The sequence below is a fragment of the Balaenoptera physalus genome (assembly GCF_965194825.1).
Source record: "Balaenoptera physalus genome assembly, chromosome: 20".
In the NCBI taxonomy this organism is placed as follows: domain Eukaryota; kingdom Metazoa; phylum Chordata; class Mammalia; order Artiodactyla; family Balaenopteridae; genus Balaenoptera; species Balaenoptera physalus.
Window position 1 is genome coordinate 38653167 of NC_138901.1, and position 20546 is coordinate 38673712.

At 55.3% G+C, this 20546-nt stretch overlaps 1 protein-coding gene across 6 annotated transcripts in view; it reads right to left on the minus strand.

Annotated features, from left to right (window-relative positions):
* CUEDC1 (CUE domain containing 1) overlaps window positions 1-20546 on the minus strand; it is a 75020-nt gene that overhangs the window by 7427 nt on the left and 47047 nt on the right. For all 6 annotated transcript variants that reach the window (XM_082440080.1, XM_082440079.1, XM_082440076.1 and 3 more), the window contains 5 exons: window positions 12797-13363; window positions 7951-8078; window positions 2914-3040; window positions 2032-2224; window positions 1032-1115 (listed from right to left, as the gene is read on the minus strand). In XM_082440080.1, coding sequence (XP_082296206.1) covers window positions 1032-1115; window positions 2032-2224; window positions 2914-3040; window positions 7951-8078; window positions 12797-13132 — 868 coding nt within the window. In that variant the 5' untranslated portion in view covers window positions 13133-13363. The remainder of the gene's footprint in view (window positions 1-1031; window positions 1116-2031; window positions 2225-2913; window positions 3041-7950; window positions 8079-12796; window positions 13364-20546) is intronic.

The window sequence follows — 20546 nt, forward strand, 5'->3', positions numbered from 1 at the left end:
GTCCCGGTGTCTATGGTTAATTTGGGATCAAGGACAAGAGGCTGCTGTTAAACCCCCAGATGCATATCTGGTGGGACCTAAGCTCCCAGCCTGTCGCTTATGAATTAGTTCGACAGGATTTTCTCTCTTCAAGCTGGGATCAGCTGAGCTCCCCATCCTTCTGCCCCCCTCCCCCATTCTACCGCACGATATAAGATCTGTTTCGGGCAAGAGCTGCGGATTCTTCCTCTGAGGCGGGCAGCCTGTGTGTGTGTGGCGGGCACTGGCTGACCAGGGGCCACTGTGCACACACACAGGCAGAGTCCAGATGTCGAGCATGGAACCGGGGCCTTCAGGGTGTCCCCAGCTCCAGCTTGACCCTCGTCCGTGCAGCCCAGCAGCCTGCTGTCCACCCCTGGCCCTCCTTCAGCCACTGAGGCAATTCTTGCTTCTCACCAGCTTGGACATGAAGCTTCCAATTCTATTCCTCCAACACTAAGGCAGAACCTGGCCTGTGGCAGATATTCCCCAGCTACTGAATGAATGAATGAATGAATGAACTCTTCCCAGATTGATCCTGCCTTTCCCCGCCAACATGTTTTTGCCATAATTAACAAGTGTGTCTTCAGCCTTGCTGCTTCATTCTGCCTGTTTCTTGGATGCATCTCCAGTGTTCGTTCCCAGTAAAACCATAAGCTCCCCCAGGGCAGTGACCCAGTCTCTGAGTCCCTTGCCACCCCACCTCCGATACCCCGTGGGACATTACGTGGTGTGGTGTGTCCCCTTCTTGCCCGTGCTCCAGGCACCTCCAAGGAGTTCAGCCAGCCCGTTGGCCAATCCCGGGTGTGGGTTGCAGCAGCCGCTGGGTTGGTAAGAACCCGGGGCTGCTGAGTGGAGGGGCCATCTCCCTCTCGGCGAGTATGGAGAAGAAGGAGAAACCTCCCCACCAGCCTGTTTCCTCAGCCTACCCCCAAACTCCAAATATGCAAACCACAGCTAGGGTGTGAGCCCCCTACACCCTCCAGGCCTCTCTCTTAGGAAGGCAAGGTTACCTGGGACAGGAGCGGGAAAGTCAAAGTCATTTCCCACAGCTACGCTGCTGGATGTAGATTTCTGGGACTCGTATTTCAATCGATCTGGAAAAGGACCACATTCTGGTCAGGGAAGTTAGCTCCCACCCAGGGGCAGCCTGCGCTGAGATGCAGGAGGTTGTTAGAGGCCAAACCCCCAGAATCACACACACACACATGCACACACACGCACACACGGAATATGTGCACACACGATGCCTTCGGGCTCTCAAAGAACCAGAACCCTCAAAGATACAGAAACTACTGCCCTGACAACCACGTGCAGTGTCAGAATGCCAAAATTAGAAGGTCCCTGGGAAATCAGATAGTCCAGCCCTTCATTGAAAAGGAAAGACCCCGAGACCCCCAGCACCTTTAATGCAGAGCTGGGACCAGCCTTGGGCCTCCTGTGTCTCAGGCCAGACTTTTCCCTGCACACTGTGCTCCCTCCCCCAAAACACAGTCAGGCACACACACGCACGCACACACACATACCCCTCTCCCACAGGCCCCTCGCTGTACCCCCGTCAAACATTCCCACCCTGAAGGGGGAAGGCAGCCAGGCTGGGGAAAGTAGAGTGCTGGGCCCAAGGACAACTCAAACACCCAAAAAACTCAAGAGCCCCTGCTCTAACGTCCTCTGCTCAGGGAGGCACCCTCTCTGGCACCCACGGACCCAATCACTCTATTCCTGGAGCTCCAGACACATGGTGCCAAAGCCAGTGCCTGGCACAGAGCAGACAGGCAGGGGAGCAAGGGAAGGGCACCCCTCTCTCTCTCTGAGTTCCAGAGGGGGGAAGGGGTGGCTGGGGACTCAGGTCCCTGTTGGCAGAATTCTGGGGCTCCCACCAGAATAACTCAACAGCACAGAGGCCACCCCGACCTCCAGCTCAGTGCCTCTCCTGAGCCCCAAGGCTAAAGCCAACATCAGCCCCTCCTTAGCCATGGAGCAGCGGCCGCAACACCCCACCCGGGGCACCACCTCTCTCCAGGGCGAGGAGGAAATCGCGGTTGCGCTGCAGCTCCTTCATGAACTCCTCATTCTGCAGGAAGAGCGCGATCCTCTCATCCTCCAGGTATTGCTTCCAGCGGTTCTCCTGGTCCCGGGGTCCGGGCCCAGCTGTGAGGGGCAGGCCTCCCTCTGTGCTCGCAGGCTTGGAGCCCCCGGAGTTAGCCTGAGGAAGGGAGCGAGCATGTGGACCGCCTACTCACAAGGACGCGCGCTGCACAAACATCCACGCGCACCTGGGGGTACACGTGTCCTTCCCAGGATGCTGTGGCCGCACCCTGTGGCCAGCACCTCCTATCTAACTTAACAGGCCAGAGCCCTCTCTGCTGAGGAAGCAGCAAGGGCTTAAAAACTACTCCCCACCTCCTCCACCTTGGACCACCCCCCCTTCCTTTATCAAAACCTGAATAGTCCTGAAGAGTGATCTGCGAACTGCTCAGGGTCCCCAAACTCAAAGCTCTCCCTGTCTAAGCTGTCTCAGGGGAGACTGCTTGCAAAGGGCCAGCCTCTGGGGAGAAGCACCCTGGCCCTTTCCCATGCGAGGGAAGGAAGGTGCTCTGGTCCTCTGCCGTTGACAGCTCCCCACCCCCCGCCCCTGCCCACCTCCCTCCAGCCTGGGGTGATGGCTGCAGCCAGGGAGCGTCCTCAGGGCCGTCACCTCCCTGGGTGGAAGAGGAAACCTCCAGGCCCAGACAGGAAATGAGGCTTTTGGTTCAGTGTTCTTTCCCTACAAACCCAGGGCAACAGAAATATCTCCGCCTGGGCTTAAACAGCAGGGAGTGACGCTGGCTGGCATGAACGGTGTGGGCAAGCAGAGCTGCTGCACAGGCCAGGGGCGGCGGAATCCTCCGTTACCTGTATGCTGTCCAGCTGCTGGGGCAGGATGCGGAGAAAGTCTTCGGGGAGGTTGCCTAGCAGTGGGGGGTTCCAGTTCCGATAGCGCCTCTGGCCGTAAGGGGGCGCGGAGCCCAGCACGTCGATGCTGCAGGGCGAGAGGTGATGAGGAGGGAACAGTCAGGCCCAAACACAGGTGTCCTGGCCCATCACACCAAGATCCTGCTCAGACTGGCACTCCTGCTGCAGAGCCTCCCGTGGCCTCCGCCGCCTCTGGCACAAAGCCCCAGCACGCTAGCTCCCCTTCTCAACCAGGCTTCGGCTGACCCCCAGCCTCTGGGCCTGGGCTCCGCTGCACTGGATGTTCAACTACTCAGCGCCTTCAAGGTCTCTGGGCCTAGAGAGCTCTGTGTTGCCGGCGCTCATGTTGAGCGTTGTGGATTTTGACATGGATGGCGGTCGTGGCCCTTCATGCTTCTATCCCTAGCACCTAGCATGACGCGAGCTCCTCCTGGCTGCTGAGTGCCAGGCGTGCTCCGAGTGAACAGACACAGAGCTGCCAGCAGCCCAGCCCGCCCCAGTGCTGGTTTGCTAGGGTTGGGGGACATGGGGACACCAGGATCCCCAGAGGGTAAGCGGATCTAGGCTCCAGTTCTGGCGCAGCCACAAGCCAGCCACGCGGTCCTGGGTGAGACCCTGTCCCCTCTGGGGTTCAGTCTCCTACAAGCTGCTGTCTCCCTGCCCAGGTGCGTGGGAGCCCCTCGGGAGGCTGTCTTGAACAACGTGCTGAAAAGGCACATGGAGGTGTGGGATTGGAAGGGTCCTTGTTCCAAGTGGCGCTGGGGAACCGCTCTCCTGGGCCAAGGCAGAGGCCAACAGCGAGGCGGAGAGGAGAGGAAGGAGACCATGGCACGTGGCCTCCCTGACCCCCGGCCTCCCGCCCTGCCGTCCTGGCCTGAGGGCGGCCTGGGGCCTGGCCAGGAGCTCCCCACAGCTCCTCGGCAGCCTGCAGCGTGGCAACCGCAGGACACGTGTTCTGCTGAATCAGGGAAATGACACACAGAGAAGGCAGCCGAGGGCCGGGAGCCACTCTCTCTCGGGCCTGGCTCTGATTTGGTCTCAAGCTCCAGGAATCCCGCCCGCCCCCTCACTGGAGGGGAGCTTTTCCGGGCTGCCCCTGACTATGGAAATAACTTCCTTTCCTTTTCTATTTTGGGCGGGTGGCCTGGCGGCCGAGGGGGAAGGGCGGGGGCGGCAGCAGACAGGATAACAAGCCGCTAAGTGCCTGGTGGGAGCTCAGCACTCAGACAGGAGCCAAGGAACCCCAGGGCCCCTCTCGCTGTACAGATGCGGGAATGGTCCTGAGAAGAGCCTGCATTAGAGCCCGGGACTCCCATTCCTGGGCGCCTTTCCTTCTCCATCGCTCATCCACCTCCTATCACTGTTGGCGGCTTCATTTTTCTCCAAGGGCCAGAGAGTCAAGGGGGTGGATACCCCATCCCTCTGGGACTCGAGGACCTTCTTTGGTCGACCCCGGCACCCTTCCTCCAGCTTCAGGGTCTTCATCTGGGACATGGGTGCCCACCCCAACTCAATCACACCCACAGCTACCGAGGAAAGCCATGGAGAGAGAGCCCCGGAGTTGCAGCTGGACCCCTCTAGCCATTTGTTACTGAGAACCCAAGTCGGGAGGGGGACGAGGAGCAGGAGGCTGAGTGTCCCTCGCTGCTGGGCCCGCGGTCCTGGAGGAGGGGCAGGCCAGCCCCCTGCCCTGGCACCGGCTGAGATGAGGTCAGCCCACAGCTGTGAGAGCCAGGGGGACCCTGAGCACAGGCGGCCCAGGCAACTCCACTGTGGTCAGAAAGGAATGTCAGAAATGAGCTGAGAGGCAAATAAAAAACTTCCAAGGCTGTAATTTCAATGGAAGAACAGCAGGTGGCCTGTGAGGAGGGGCGCCTCTGGGCTTTAGAGCCTGTCTTTCATTCAGGAAAGGACAGGCTGGGGAGGCTCTCCTGGCCCAGAGCCTCTGCCTCTGGACCCCAGAACTAGAACTGCATGCCCCATCAGACCCCCAGGCTTACCCAAAGAATATCAGAGCCCAGAAGGATTTCAGCAACAAGCCTTCCAGGCAAGATTTTTGGTAAAGACTAGACATGGAGGCCCAGATGGGGTCAGGCCTGTCCTGGAACACACAGATCATCCTGCAAAAACCTGGGCCCAGGAATCCTGGCATTCCAGGCACGCTCCCCTGGGATCAGCCTGCCTTTCTGCGCCCCAGCAGGGCCAGCTCCCCAACCCTCTTCCATCTTCACTCTCAAAGGCACCCCAGGGACTGGAGGTGGCAGAAGGGAGCCAGGCCATTCCTGCCCCCAACCCCCCCACTCGAATCTGATTGCCCCCAGCAGCCAGAGAGAGATTCCTCAAACACTAACCTTACCCCGTCACTCTCCAGCTTAAACCCCTGGCTGGAGGATAAGGTCAAAGCTCCTTGGAGGACCCTCAAGGGCTTCCATGATCTTCTCACCCCTCCAGCCTCACCCAGCCACCCCATACCTCCTGGAGTTCCCTCAGATGGTGCCCTCTTTCCTGCCTCCAGGCCCTTGCACATGCCGTTTCCTTTGCCTGGAACGCCCTACTGTCCTCCGCTTTACCAGGCCACTGCTTGGACATCAGTTCCTCTAGGCTGCCTTCCCTGTACCCTGCCGCGCGTCTGTGCCTCCCCCAGACCCTGATCTCCTTGGGAGGTCAAGGCGGGGCTGTGTTCATCTCTGTACCACACATGGTTCAGCACCTGCATGCTTCAGGTGACTCCATAAACGCTGGAAATGCATGTCCTGGACGGAGAGACTGAATGAGGCCCTGGAAATGGGCTGGGGGTGGATCTGGGCCTAGCAGGGCCATCCCGGGGCAAAGGGGCACGTGCTCAGAGGCTGGCCCTGCCTCTTCTGAGCACTGGCCTCTGAGGGCAGCCTTACCCCTGGTCTCAATGTTCACTGTCAGAGCTGACCCCAGAGGCCCACTGTGCAGCCAGGGGCAGGAGGGAGCAGTAAAGCACTGGTGACAGGTCTGGTTCATACCCGGCATTGTGCTAAGGGCCCCCCACACAATATCTCATTCAACCCTCACAAGAGTGCTGAGGCGGGGATTAGTCTTCCCATTTCACAGATGAGGCAAATGAAGCTCAGAGAGGTTAAGCAGTGAGCCAAAGGCACCTCAAGAATCAGAAGTTAGGCAGCTAAAGGAGGCGGCGTGGGGAGAACACTCTGCCTCTGTCCAACTTCACAACTAAGTTCTCTTCCCTGTATCCACCCCCAGGCCAGCGAAGCCTTCATTTCCGGGTCAGGCCCCTGAACCTGAGGCAAGGGCAGTAACTTGTCCAAAGGTATGAGCAAGACCTCCTGAGCCTTGGTCTAGTGCCGAGGTCATTTTGCCCCCAACTGGGGCTCCCATCACTGGGCTACACTACCCCTGCCCTACTTCACCCCACCATACACAGAGGAGGGGAGGGAGGATGCGGCCAGGATATCCATGCCAGGTTTACAAGGGGATTCTGTCTCTTATGGGCTCAGTTTTCCCTTCTGAAAGAATAGGTAGAACTATTCTGCCTAATAGAAACTGAACTTTTTGCAAAAGCATCTTGGGATATTAAAAAAAATGTCAAAGGAAAATCATTTAGCCCTGGGCATCATGACCCATCCTGGGCTGCAAGTCCTGCCAAGATCTCACCCAGACCTATCCACTTACCCCCCGCTTTGTCCCATTACAGCCTCTGGTATCACTGGTGATGGAGGACCTCAGCTCTGCTCCTGTCCCTGACTCGAAACAATGCTTCCTCCTCCCCCCCATAACTTTCTGGGCCTCTATCAGCTCCCTGAGCTGCAATCACAGAGGTTTTTCTCATTAGGGGGATGACAGGACACAGCAGGGAAGAGCATTTGTTGGCTTTCGAGTCAGAAATGACCTGGCTTCAAATCCCAGCTCTGTAGTCTTAGAGAAGTTATGAAACCTCTCTGAGGCTCAGTTTCCTCATCTGTAAAGTGAGGATGACAACAGTGCCTACCTCACAAATTGTTGGACGGTTTGAATGCGATGGCGTAGGTAAAGAACCTTGTCAGTTTCAGGCATTTGAAGGGCACTTAGTAAATGGTAGCTGTTATTATCATCTATACCTGTATGATCACAGAGTTCTCCACCACCACTGTCTGGGGCTCCCAAGGTCCCCAGAAGGGAAGATCCACTGGAACAAGTTCCCCGTCCTATCCTGTCCCCCCACCCCTCCCCACCCCAGGCCTCAGTTATTCTCAGGACCAGCAGCTCCAGGAAAAAGAGGCACCTGGGCTCCAACGGCCCTCCTCAAACACAGAGCCCAGAAAAACAAGCACTTCAGAGACCCAGGGACCCAGCTGGCAACCAGCTTCATTTTAAACTTCCAAATTACAGAGTCCCTGATCTGGACGAAGTCTCCAGGGACCTAACTCTTCTGTTTCCAATTATCGAATTACCCCAGAAAAAGAGACTTACTTGCTCCCATTGCTTAAAAATCCCCACAACATCCCTAGAACAGGGATAGCAAATAGAAATCCATTCCATCAATTACTGATGACTGTCTGGGAGTGCTGTTTTGAGGAGGATTCTGGGGTTCTGTCTCAACGTCGCAGGAAAGAGCACAGTGACCAATTAGTAATGTTTGCCATGGGCTCAGGAGGGGAAGTGTCAGTACACATTCCACGTGCTTGGCATCCCCACTCTGCATCTCCCTTGACTATAAACTTCTAGAAAGCAAAGGCTGAGCGTCGTTTATCTCTATGTCCTGTCCGGTGTTCAGCATAGCACCTAGTCTGGAGCAGGAATTTAGTGGATGTCTGCTCTTGCAATCCTTACAGTTTGAAAGTTCTCTTTGGTATCTAGCTAAAATGCCTCTTGCTGCAGTAGAAGCCTGTTCTTGGTGGAACAGTATACTGAAGGGTCCAGTCAAGTTTCCCACTGTGTTTGTACTCAATCCCAACCCCTGATCCCCTTCCCCACTGCCTTGCGTTCTGAGAGGAGACGCATTCTTACCGGGGAGGTGGAGTGGGGGGAGCCAGAGGGTAAGGCCTGTCGAACATGTGCATGTGGTAGGCTGGAGGGGAGTACACAGGCGGGGGCTCCTCATCAGAGCTATCAGGTTCCAAGGTCCTTTCCAAAATCTGTATCAGAGACGACAAAGAAAGAAATATTAACAATCCTTCCTTGAATTTAAATAACATTTAGACAAAATCAAGTGTGGGCGAGGATGTGTAGTAAGGGAACTCTGCTGCTGCTGGTGGGAGTGTAAAGTGATATAACCAGCACTCTGCAAAACCATTTGGTTTCCTGTACTAACGCTCAGCACATGGGCTACTCCTGAGCCCACGATTCCAACATACACAGCAGACGTGAAAGCACTTCTCCCCAGAGGAACGCTCCATGCAGCTTTAGCCATCCAAGTAAGGTTCAAAACCAGGCAAAACATGGGACTTCCCTGGTGGCACAGGGGTCAGGACTCCACGCTCCCAATGCAGGGGGCCTGGGTTCGAGCTAGATCCCACATGCATGCCGCAACTAAGAGCTCGCAGGCAACAACTAAGGAGCCCAAGTGTCTCAACTAAGGAGCCGGCGAGCCGCAACTAAGGAGCCCGCCTGTCGTGACTAAGACCCGGCACAACCAAATAAATAAAGAAATAAAGAAATAAATATTTGGGGGGATAAAACAGGCAAAACAAATTCACTGGGATTGCAGTTGGAGCAGTGTGACCTCTGGGGGTGGGGAAGGCTAAGAAGGGGCACAACGGGGATTCCAGGCTCTGTTGATGTTTCTTTTTCTTTTTTTTTTTTTTTTTGATTTGTACAAAATTTGAATTTATTGTCAGAACTGAAACATGATTCAATTTCCATTTTTGATTTTCTATACTTATTTGAAAACTAGAGTTCTACCATTACTGTCTCTTCCTGGACTCAGCTAGCAAAATAACTTATATAGTATATTAAATATAATAATATTTATCTAGATGATTTTATATCTTCTGTCAAGACTATGACTAAAAATAAACCTTTAATAGAAATCAAAAAACAATCACATACAAAGTGATGTAGAGGAAGCAAAAACATCTGTGAACTCTTAAGTAAAACTCATCTGTCCCTACAAATTCCTTTAGGGTACATAATTCTTTAAGAAATATAAAGCACACCTCCATCTGTGTGTTGATGTTTCTTGATCCAGGTGCTGATGAAACTTCACCGAGCTGCATATGTGTGACTCATGGACTCTTCTGCCCCTGTGTTACTTTTGATAAATAACTTTAACATCATTCCTACCCTCTCTCAAAGTACTTCCACGTCGATTATCTCACCTTAAGCTCAAACAACTTGGCAAAGTAGGCTATGGATCATTACCCCCATTTTACAGATGAGGAAACTGAGGCCCAGGCTGCCTGATTAACATGGCAAGAGCCACACAGTTTCTAGAACTGAGTCTTTAACTTAGATGTGGTCTCTACAGCAAGAGTGCCTCCTTCAGACACAATGCCTGCACACCCAGGTTGGATTCTCAGGGCAGACAGCAGCAAAGGGAGAGCCCAGGCTCTTTCTTGGCCTCCTCTCCTCATCCAGGAGCCAGAAAAAGGGGCAGGAGAGGCCAAGGCTGGGCAAAGGCCAGGCTTCCTGCCATATGGACCGACCTGAACCCTTCTGCAAAGGCGTCTGGAGCAGGCTTCCTCCTCTCCAACCTGGAGAGCCCAGGTCACACAACCCCACCCCCGCGCCCTCCTCTCCAGCTCTGTGCCCATCTTCTCCAAGACCAAAGAACGTGGGAAGGGTTCAGAGGCTGTCAACTGGCCCACAAATTGAACCCCAAGTGAATTTGCAGAAATCACTGCTAAGATGCCTCTGCACATCTCTGCCCGAGCCCAGCCATGCCCAGGCACCCAGTCTCAAAGGGACACCACACAGCGGGTGGGCAGGTGGGTGAGTAAGTGCACACACACGCACACACACACGCACACACACTGCCGTGCTTTGGAAGGCAGCTGTGCTCTCCACTATACCACCAGCACACACACACTGCCATGCTTTGTACACACACAGCCAGCCTGACCCAAGGAGGCCTCCTGCTCTGGAATGCACTAACGTTCTTTCCTTTGAGGCAGAAAGTACTTAAACAGATGCTTTTGCAGAAAAAGAAGAATGCAGCTGCTTCTCAGGCCACTGCTCTCCTTACCCCAAATTTCCACAAGTAAAAGAGAGAGAGAGAGAACACTGTCAACTCCAGCCCTGCTCACTGGCACACACCTGCACAACCTCCGGTGCCCGGCACACAACCGCTCTAAGGGACAGGTTCCACGCTGGGGCCTGTAGGCCGAGCCCCTCCCCCTCAGTGGCTGGCCTGGACCGTCCCCCCCCGAAGCCGGTCTGCGCGAGACGGGCGAGGAGGGGAAGGCTCAGGAGGAATTGCTCCCAGAAGGAAGCCGCTTGGGGCTCCTCTGACTGGGGCCCATAGCGGCCGCCCCTCAGGCTCAGAGAGATCGGGCCTCCACAGCCACGCAGGGGGGCTTTCCTCCCCTCTCAGCCGCTCCTGGTCCTCAGCGCGGCCTCCTGGGGCTACAGGAGCCAGACGCTCATCAGAGGCTCCTGGAGCAGAATGAGGAAACACCAAGGAGGCAGACAGCAGGCCAGGCACGCTCCGGAAAGGCTGATCCACAGTCTCCAGGGAGAAGTAACCCCAGCCACGTTTCTGGCCTCCCCACCCCGCCCGCCCCGCCCCGCCCCCTCCCCCACCAGCCACAGTGAGGCTGTTCTTCTGGCTCTAAAGGTGCTGAAGTTTTTGGTTCTGTGGCTTCCTGGCTTAACTCCATGTGGGTGATGGATGCCTGCCAGGTGCTCTGGGGGCCAAGGTCTGGGCCATTTATCTGACAGGAGATACTTCTCTGTGGCAAGGATACCCCTTGGGCCAGCCCACCATCCACCAGCCCCCAGAGAGGGGGCTTTCTCCAGTCAGCAGTTATCGTCAGCCCAGCTGCTGCTCATAAATTTTCCGCAGCACTTTCCGCGGGCTCAGGAACCGCCTGCCAATGGGCCCACGCAGAGCTCCAAAGATGGGGGGTTGGGGAAACAGCCAAGGAGGGGTGCTGAGAAGGGGCTCAATCTGGAAAGCAAGATTCTTGGGAAAACAGAAGTGCACACAGTGCAGGCCCATCTAGGGCATCAGGCAAGCTTTTCGGAGGGTCACAGGGCTGTGGGTGCCACGAACAGAGAAGGAAATATGATCCTACCTGCCAGACAGTCAGAACAAATGAGACTGTGGAAGGGGTCAGCGTTTGCAGAGAACTTTCCTTCCAGCTCACGCTTAACGGATGTATCTGCACACACATACACACACCTCCCTTTCACAAAGAAGATCTGGTTTTTCCAAAACTCCCTCCACTGGCTAATCCAGGCAGAGCCAAGGAGTGCTCTCCCAGGGAAAGAGACTAAAGAAAGCCGTGCAAAGACAGCAGCAACATTCATTCATTCAACAAATACTCCCCGAGTGCCTGCTATGTGCAGTGACTGTCCTGGGTGCTGCACGTGACACAGGGATGAGCCAGATGCCATTGCCCACAGAGCTTCTCCTCCATCCGGAGGGAGAACTCCCAGGCAGCAGCCCTATAGGAGGAAGAGCAAGCGGGCTTTGCCCTGCAGGATGACTCTGATTAACGGAGAATGGCCACCTGCAGGGCTGTGTTGAGAAGGACTCTGAGATCACATCTGGGTCTAGGTTTCCCACTGTAAACGGGGGTAATAATAACGCCACCTCACAAAGTTTATGAAGATTCGAAGAGATGATACACCTAAAGCATGTAGGATGGTGCCTGGCCCAGGCTGGGACTCAGTGAAGAACAGAACTGAATCCGATCTGCTGGGTCCTTCCGTCCTGTCCGTGGCTGCATGTCCCAGATGCCCCTGTGGGCAGTGACCCTCTCGTTGAAAGACTCTGAGTGCCCCTTCTGCACCCAGCACTGCAGGTCCTGCTGAGACTGGGGGCTCAGACATCTACTGAGCTCTTGGAGGGGCTGAGGAGGCCTGGCCACACCCAGCAAGTGGCCTTGATGCAGTGGGGTGGTCCCTTCGCCCTCAGCCACCTTCCTGGAGAGAGGAGGGAACTGCTTGGGTATCGCTCGCGCCTCAGTCAGAGGAACTGAACTCGCAAGCTCTCTTGCACGGGTCCCTGCGCTCCAGAACACACCACACTCTTTCTCAGCCGCAAGGCCTCCTGGTCTCTGCTCACTCTAGGATCCTGACAGAAGGTCCTGCTGCCATTTCCCTAACGACTCCTGCTCTATTTCACCCCTGAGCCTTTGCACAAGCTGTTCCCTCTGCCCACACACCTTTCCCTCACTCTTCACTCTTCCCCTGGGAAGCCATCCCTTCCTCTCTGCTGCTTTCATCTCTCCCATCCTAGCGCTCACCCCTCCGGGCTGCCATTGCCTGACACCTGCCTCTAGTCCTCACTGGACTGTGAACTCTGTGAGGGCAGAAACTCTGACTTGGCCTTAGCGGGTACCTGGAGGTTCAGAAAATACAGACCAGAGAGCTCCAGCCTGGAAGTGGGGTTCGGGACGTTGCGGTGGGGGCCAGGTGTCTACATTGTGAACAGGCTCCTTCATTCTGATGACCCCTGACCCAGGGTCTAGTACCGTGCCTGGCACAGCCCCAGCGTAGTGCTCAGTGTTGTTCAGTGACCGCATGATTTTTGCCCATAAATTAAGGCCACGGGCTGACTTGGGTACGTTTCCCTGGGAGAAATAAGGCTGCTTGCTAGGTAGAACCCAGACAGGAGTATAACCCAAGTCCTCTAAGAGGTTCAAACAGTTGTTGGAGCTCCTGGGAATCATCGGGGCCGTGCCCCTACCTCCGGGGGGATGCTGTCCTCCGAGTCCGAGCTGTCCTCGTAGACGCTGCCGCCACCCGCCTCCAGGTTCATCTGCAGCAGCTGGTCGATGGTGGCGTCCACGGCGCCGCTGTTGGCACGCAGCACGCACTCGATGATGTCGTAATCCATGTTGGGGAACATGGTCTTGAAGTCGTCCATGGCCTGGTTGAACTCGAGGCGGCGCACCTGGCGGGCGGGCCGGCTGTTGTTGAGCTCCTGCGAGGCGGCCGCGCTGCCCCCAGCCCCGCGCGCCGCCGCCGAGCCGCCCCCGCCGCCGCCGCCGCCGCCGCTGCTCCGGCGGAACAGGCTGGTCATCTTGCCGAGCCGCTGGGGGAAAATGTTTCCCGCCGGCGCCGAGCCCCTTCCCCCGGGTCCCTGTGCCGTCGCCGCTCGCTCGGCGGCTTCGGGAAGCTCAGTCCCGCGACGGGCGGGGTCCCCGGGTCAGGAGACAAGGGCGCGGCATCCGGGCCTGGGCCGTGCGGGGTTGGGCGGCTGGTCATCCACACCCCGGGAGCATCCTGGGTCCGGCTCCACGGACCATCCCACCTGAAACCGAGGGAGACAAGAGTCAGGGGCAGAATGCAACGAACTCGGGCGACCCCCGCCAAGCCCACGGGGGAACAGCTTCTTTCTGCTTTCTCTCCAGCTGCGGTCACAGCTCTTTACCAGTTAGTAAGGGCTTACATCCTGACACCACTATGAGGCAGGTGCTATTATCCCCCTTATGCAGAGGCACAGACCTGAGAAAGTGGACGAGGCGGGGATTTGAACCCAGCACTATGGCCCCTGAGCCACTGGTCTCAACCACTACACACACTGCCAAGGACTCCTAGAGACTTGACTGGGGCAGGAGGGGCTCTGTATAGGCAATGTCCTCCCCCTCTGGTCTCCAGCCCCATCCAGTCTCTGCTTTCCTTAGCTCCCTCACCTCAGGGCCCCACCATCATGGCATCCACTTGTGCAGAGCTCCAGTAAATCTGCAACAGAACACGGTGCAGCCCACTCAGAACCAGGCTTGTAAATCACTTCCAAGGTAGCACTTCTGCTAGTGCAGGTAACTGAGAGTTGAATGTGTCTAAAAACATCAAGTTCGGACTTTCTCATGCTTATCCCAGGATGTACGGTAATTTTGCTAATTGTAGAAAAGCGGCAGCTTTATTTTTAAGGGACTGTTCCAGCAAAGGATATTCTTAAGTCCTTTTCTAGTACTTGGGGTCATCATCTTAACAGATGATAGAGAAAAGCTGGTGTGAGCAAATCAGCATGATGATCTTCCTTGCCATGATCTCCACAGTTAACTGATGATGAAAGGAAGATCAGACCAGAGGGTGTGGAAGGTGCAGTGGAAGCGCCCTCCCTCACCCTGAGGCCAGAAGACACATCACTACCACTGATTCCTTCTGTCCCTAAAGGTTAGTCCCCTCACAGGTAAAAATGGGGCTTCATACTGTCCCCCAGTGCCTTCCAGTGTCACCATGCTGAGATTCTTATCTCCTTCAAACCTCCACCTCCTTCGAGGGACGTGGAAATTGTCCGGGGCTCATGCTCTGGGGCTTGCTGGGTGGGTGTCTGCCTAGTCCCAGGGAGGCGGGCTGTGTTCAAGGGCAGGAAACTAGAAGCACATGGGCCCCATGCAGCCTCCGGACACTGATGTTACAAAACTATAATCCCCTCCCACCCCCAGAGAAAACCTCTTAACACTGGAATATCTACATGCAGATACATTTATCTATGCACATACTACCATATGTATGAATTCATTTTACTGAAATGTGATCAGACCATAAATTCTACTATGCAACTTCCTTTGTTCCACTTATTGATTGTAGCCATCTTCTCATGTCAGAACATAGAGATCTCCTTTGTGGTCTTTAATGCCTGAGTAGTATTCTGATGACTGGGTGAAGTATGATTTATTATCCAACCTCCTCCACCCCATCGCTTCCCAGATGAGCGAGTCACAGCTCAGAGAGGCCAAAGCCAGTGCACAAGGAAGCACAGAGGAGTGACCTCAAATGATCAGTCCAAGAAATATGTTATGAGGATGAACACGGGAGGGGAGTCAAGTGTGACGTGGCCTCCCGCAGCTGGCTTTAGACACCCCAACTCCCCTCACCCACACCTTCCACCCGCCCTGACACACTGTAAGGTCAGAGGATGCTGCCAAAACACCCTCCAAAGTGGGGCTCCACCCTGGTGTCTGCCTTTGTCCTGCGTTCTGGAAACTTGCCCTGAGGCTTCTAACAAGGACCTCAGGGCCAGGAGGCCCCAGAAGCCGTGCCCTGGGCTGCAATCTCCTGTCCTGGTGTCATCACACATGGGGGTCAGTGCCTTGTGCTAACGCCTCTGGAGTCGGCCACCTTCACCACCTTCGCCCTCCCCCTCGAGTAATTTCGTAAGAGAGATTGAGGGACCTGGCCCTCACTTTGCCAAGGGCAGCCCCTTGGAGAAAGAGGCCAGGACCTGATCCACCCCTGACAGAGGAAGATGGAAGATGATGGGGTCCACGTTTTCCCCATTAACAGCCCTCTTTACAGGTCTCTCGGGCCCCGGGCCTGAGTGTCAGGAAGCCCCCAAGAAACCTTCTTGCCCTCCTACCATTTAAGTGCCCTGATTCAGCCCCAGGCTGCAACTCCTGCTCTGCTGCTCCAGCTGCGGGACCTGGTACCCGTCCCCTGTCCTCTCTGTGCCCAATCCCTCACCTATACGAATGGGGCTTCCATGAGAATTAAACAGGATAATCCTCAGCACAGTGCCTGGAACGTGGTTAGCTGCGTGACTGTTGTTCCACTGCCCCACAAGGCCGGCAGAGAGCCAGGGGCAGTTGGTATACCAGCCAAGCTGCTCCTGGAGTGGATGGGGTGGGGGATTCTAGGCAATCCTTCCCCAGCATCAACCCCAGAAATTCTGTCAGCCCTCGGGAAGGAGATACTGATCCTCACGGCCCCAGGGGAGGCTGGGCCGCAGCAGCTGCTTCCATTTACCCCAGGTGCAAAGCCTTGAAAAAGAGCACGTTGTGTGTCTGCCGCGACATGAAAACGGCCGACAACTCTACAGCCTGCTCCACATTACAGATGAAGAGACGAGACCCAGGACCAGAGGAGATGCCCAGGACACAGAGCAGGAGCGGTAAAGCCTTGACTTTTCCATCAGGGAGCGTTTCTGTGGATGAGGAGAAAGTGGCTCAGAAACGGTAATGGGAAACAGGATTCAGTGTAGAGAAATGCCATTTTCATAGGACTCTGCAAGGACCCACGGACTCCCAAAGCCAGGCTGCCTACAATTAACACCAGGAGGGGCCGCTGTGAGGGCCCCCACTTCTCAGAGGACCATCTCCCCAGCCCTCGCTGAGCTCAAGTGCAGAGGCTGAGGCCAGGGCTGAGGTTTGGCCAGCGTGGCTGGGAGCAGGGAGAAGGACTGTCCTCAGGGTCAGAGTCATCCGTGCCAGGCTGCCTTCTACAACCGGCACAGCTCAAATGAAAAAAAATTTAAAACACATGAAAAAATGAAGCAGGCAGCTTAGGTGTACGAGCTTGTGCCAGGCGCTTTCACATTTAATCTTTTTTTACAACTCCAGAGATAGATGTTATTGTCCCCACTTTATAGCTGTGGAAACCAGTTCAGAGAAGTTAGGTAACTTGTACAAAGTCACACAGCCAGTGTGTAGAGAAGCCAGAATTAGGAACCCATTTCCTAAGAGCCAAAAATGCCAAGTCAGGTTTGCAGGGCTAGGAGCCGAGGAACCTCAGAAAGGCTCAGGAGACGGCACAGCCTGGCCGACATTCCAGCAGAGGAAATGTGACCCAGACGGCACTGGGGGAGGGAGGGCAGGGAGGGGGTCTGTTGGCTCTGCCCCAGAACCGGCTCTGTGACCTTGGGGAAATCACTCCGCTGCCTCTCTGAACCCTGGCTGCTGGGCACTGGCAGGGAAACAGAGGGAGATAACCCCTGACTTCTGAAAAAGGAAGTGAATCTAACCTGCTGAGCCCATTAGACATCTTGGAGGCAGACTCAGAGGCTCTCCTGAACTCACAGGTAGTGAGCAACCTGGGGATTGGGAAGCAGAAACCCCACACCTGTCCTCCCCCAGGTCCCAGGGAGCCAGGCCTTCCACCTCCCCAGAAAGGAATCCAGGCCTGGCAGGGGCGGCAGACAGCCAAGCTTCCCTCCAAGCGTGCGTAGACAGCCAAGGCCTGAGTCACTCCCGGCCTGGCCCAGGGAGGTGGGCCAGCTGCCCGAGAGTTGGAGAGTCATTCTCCCGACTTTGTCCAAGGTCATCCCAGCCAGTCTCCTGCAGGGCCAGGTAGGGCCCACATGGGGGATGTGAGAGCCCAGGAGCCAGAATGGATTCCCATTCTGCCTGGGCCTGGTAAGGCTGTGTGACTTGGAGAAATTACTTCATTTCTCTGAACCTCAGCTTCCTCGTCTGTCAAAGTTGGGATCATACCTACGTGGAAGGGGTGTTGTGACAGAATTTATACGGGTGCCTCAGCATAGGAAGCACCCAACGAGACAGGTTGGTGCGGTCTCCGGCCCAGGTCTTGGCCCTTTTCCTGAGCTATACTCAAACCGTGAGTGATCTTATCCAGTCCCACAGCTTTAATACTGTCTACACGCCGAATATTGGCTCCCACATGTCTCTCGCCCTGAGGTCTCCCGGGAACACGCCCTTCAACTCCACATTTGCACAGCCGACCTGCTGCCTCCACATGGGTGTCCAACAGCAGCTCCAACGTAACTTATCAGGCGGATAAGTAAGGAAGGGAAGGAAAGAAGTTGAGGCGCAGCAACTGTGGGTTCCCTTCCCCTCTCTTCCTTCTCCGGCTCATATTAACGGTGGGGACGGGGTGCTTTCTTCATTTCCCTGTGAAGCCCTGTCTTCTCTGCATTCTCATTTAGTCCTCACAACAAACCTATCATTTATACAGGGTGTGCATTATTACCCCACTTCACAGATGAAGCGACCAAGGCCAAGGCTGCTCAGTGACACGGTTAAGGTGCCTGAGCCCTCTGCCACCTGGCCTGAGGGCCTCCTCCCTGGCACACAAGGCTGGTCTGCTGGTCTTCTTTCCAAGCCAGCGACAGCTCCAGCAGGCAGGAGGTCGACCCCCTCCAACACCTGAATTGATACTCTGCTGCCTCCCAGGAGGACCAGGACTCAACCCCAAAAGGTGGGGATTAGAAGAGGAGGCCTCAGGAGGAAGTATGGGGCTGGGAGGCCAGAGGTCCCAATTGCCAGCACTTTTCTGCACGGCTCCCCCATCCCCATTCTTCTGGAGTGACTACCCGAGGCCAGCTCTGTCCCTGCACACCCCAGGCTCCCTCCTCTGAAAACTCCCAGGGACAGGGACAGACCGGGTCTGGTGATCTATCTGTAATTGCTGTGATCACAGCCTGCAGAGGGACTCGCTGTCCCTTCTTGCATAAGATCTGGGCCCAGCCCAATGGCACTACCACTCCAGGCCACTAGGTGGTGTCCCAGGGCTCAGGCCACAGCTGCTCCCAGGAAAGGGCATACAGATCAGCTTCTCTCCAAGAACTCAAAAAGCAGCCCCACCCCCACTCTCAGGCTGACTAAAAGGAAGAGGAGCCACCCAGCCACTCCAGGGATCTTAGAATCCAAGACTGGAAGAGTTTCAAAATAATTTATTCCCAAGGTGCGAAATACAAGGCACACACGCCACTAATTTATATCCTGTGTCCTTGGCAGGCATCACTAATCCATCTAGGTATTGTCCTATGGAACCCACACAGCCTCAGAAGCCTTTTCAACCCAGCGCTCTGGGCAAGCCACTACCAAGTGATTAGAACTGGCAAGCAAGATACACCCTGCTTGCCAGCCCTTTCATTTCCCGTATGAGAAGACCAGGCCCAGGCTTATTTTGTCTCATTAGGAATCCAGGCTGCAAAAGCCAGCAGGGCCAGAATGAGGTCATATGACCCCTGGGATGCTTGTGTAACCATGGTTAAGTCCTGGGGAAACCTCAAGTGGGTAATGGCAGTGTTAATGGAGAGGCTGCTGGGCCTGGGGCAGCTGCATCCTTGTCCAATTGTCACCTCAGACGTGATGGGGGCAGGGCACAGGGAAGTCTGCCTGAGCTTCTTGGCTTCTGAGCTGGAGAGGCCCCAAAAGGGGAGAAAGGAGGGCGGGACAAGAGACAGAGAGAGGCTGTCAGGGTCTGTGTGTGTGTGTGTCCGAGTGTGTAAGTGTGTGTGTATGCGCGTGAGCACCCAGCGGGGGAGGGGGGGCGGGGGGCAGCCCTGACAGAGGCGCCTTGTCCTCCGGTCCCCGCACAGTCTTGTTTTCTTCCCAAGCTATTAATGTCACTGCAGCTTCAAAAGCCGGGTGACCTTTAAATGCCGAGCCTCCTGCTCCAGACCAAGGCGCGGAAACGGCTTAATGGAAACTCAAACGGCCACAGCTGCTGGGGCCGCAACAAAGCCGGCCTCATTCCCGAGGCACCGGGAGCTGCTGGGCAGCCGCACCTGTGCCCACTCCCGGGGGGGGGGGTGTCAGGAAGGGCAGAGAGGACCCTCGGGCACGGCCATTGGGAAAAGGAGGCCTTATTGGACCTAAGAGAAGAGGAGGAGGAAGAGAGGGAGAGGCAGACTCAGTTCTGCCATGCCCGGCTGTGTGACCTTGGGTTAGCCACTTACCTCTCTGGGCCATCCCCCATCAATTAGTCCAATCTGAGGCTGGGGCAGAAAAGAAATCCACCTACCCCAGTAATATCTTTTAAAAATCTATAGAAGAAAAAAACCGAAAAAAGATACTTTCTTTCCTAATTTTTCTCTCTCTTGCTTCAACTTCTGTGGGCAGGTCTATAGCTGATGGGGGCTGTTGGGTGTGGATTAGGGCAAGAAGTTTCAAAGGAAATTAATAAGGTCCCTACCCTATGAAAGGACTGGCCCCAGAGATTCAGTTCTAAGGACACCATTGTTCATCTTTGTTCCTGAGGCCCAGACATTGGGCTTGGCTGCTGTAAAAGGGCTGAGAAGTCAACTCTGCCTTCCAGTTGAAAAGAGCCAAGACGAAGCTCCTCAGGCATGAGTAACATGTCATTTGTTCAGCTCATCTTGGTAGAATGATGGTAATAATAGCAATAATGCTAACGTAACACTTATCGCCTGCTTCTTTATGTACCAACCACTATTCCAAGTGCCTTATGCATGTTAATAACTCTTTTCATCCTCTCTACAGCCCTAAGAGGTACATATTACTAATGCTATTTCCACTTTATAGATAGAAAAATGAGGCACAGAGGAGTCGAGGAATTTGTTCAAGGTCACACAGCTAAGCAGCCAAACTGATCTGACTCCAGATCTGACACTCTTAATCCGTCAGGCCTGACCCCCTTTCTGCATTCCCGAAGCTGAGCATAGAGCCAGGCACACAGCAAGAACTCAGTAACTGTGAACTGAATTGACTCCTAACGGGGCAGAGTTGCCCCTGGAGAGGCTGGGGGTGCCTGATGCTCATGTCCAGGGAAGAAGGGAGGAGGAAGGAGTCTAGGCAAAGCCTACCAGAAGGAAAGACAGAACCATGGCAGTTTCCTTACAAATACCTTTTCTCTACTCCGTCAAGGTTGTCAGTTGCCTGGGCAACCAACTGTTTTCCATCTCTACCTGAACTGGTTGGAACTATTTCTACAACAATCCCTCTCTCCATCAACAAGCATTACCAGCTCAGCCAAGACACTCAACCCAGGTGCCTGGGAGGAGATCAGAC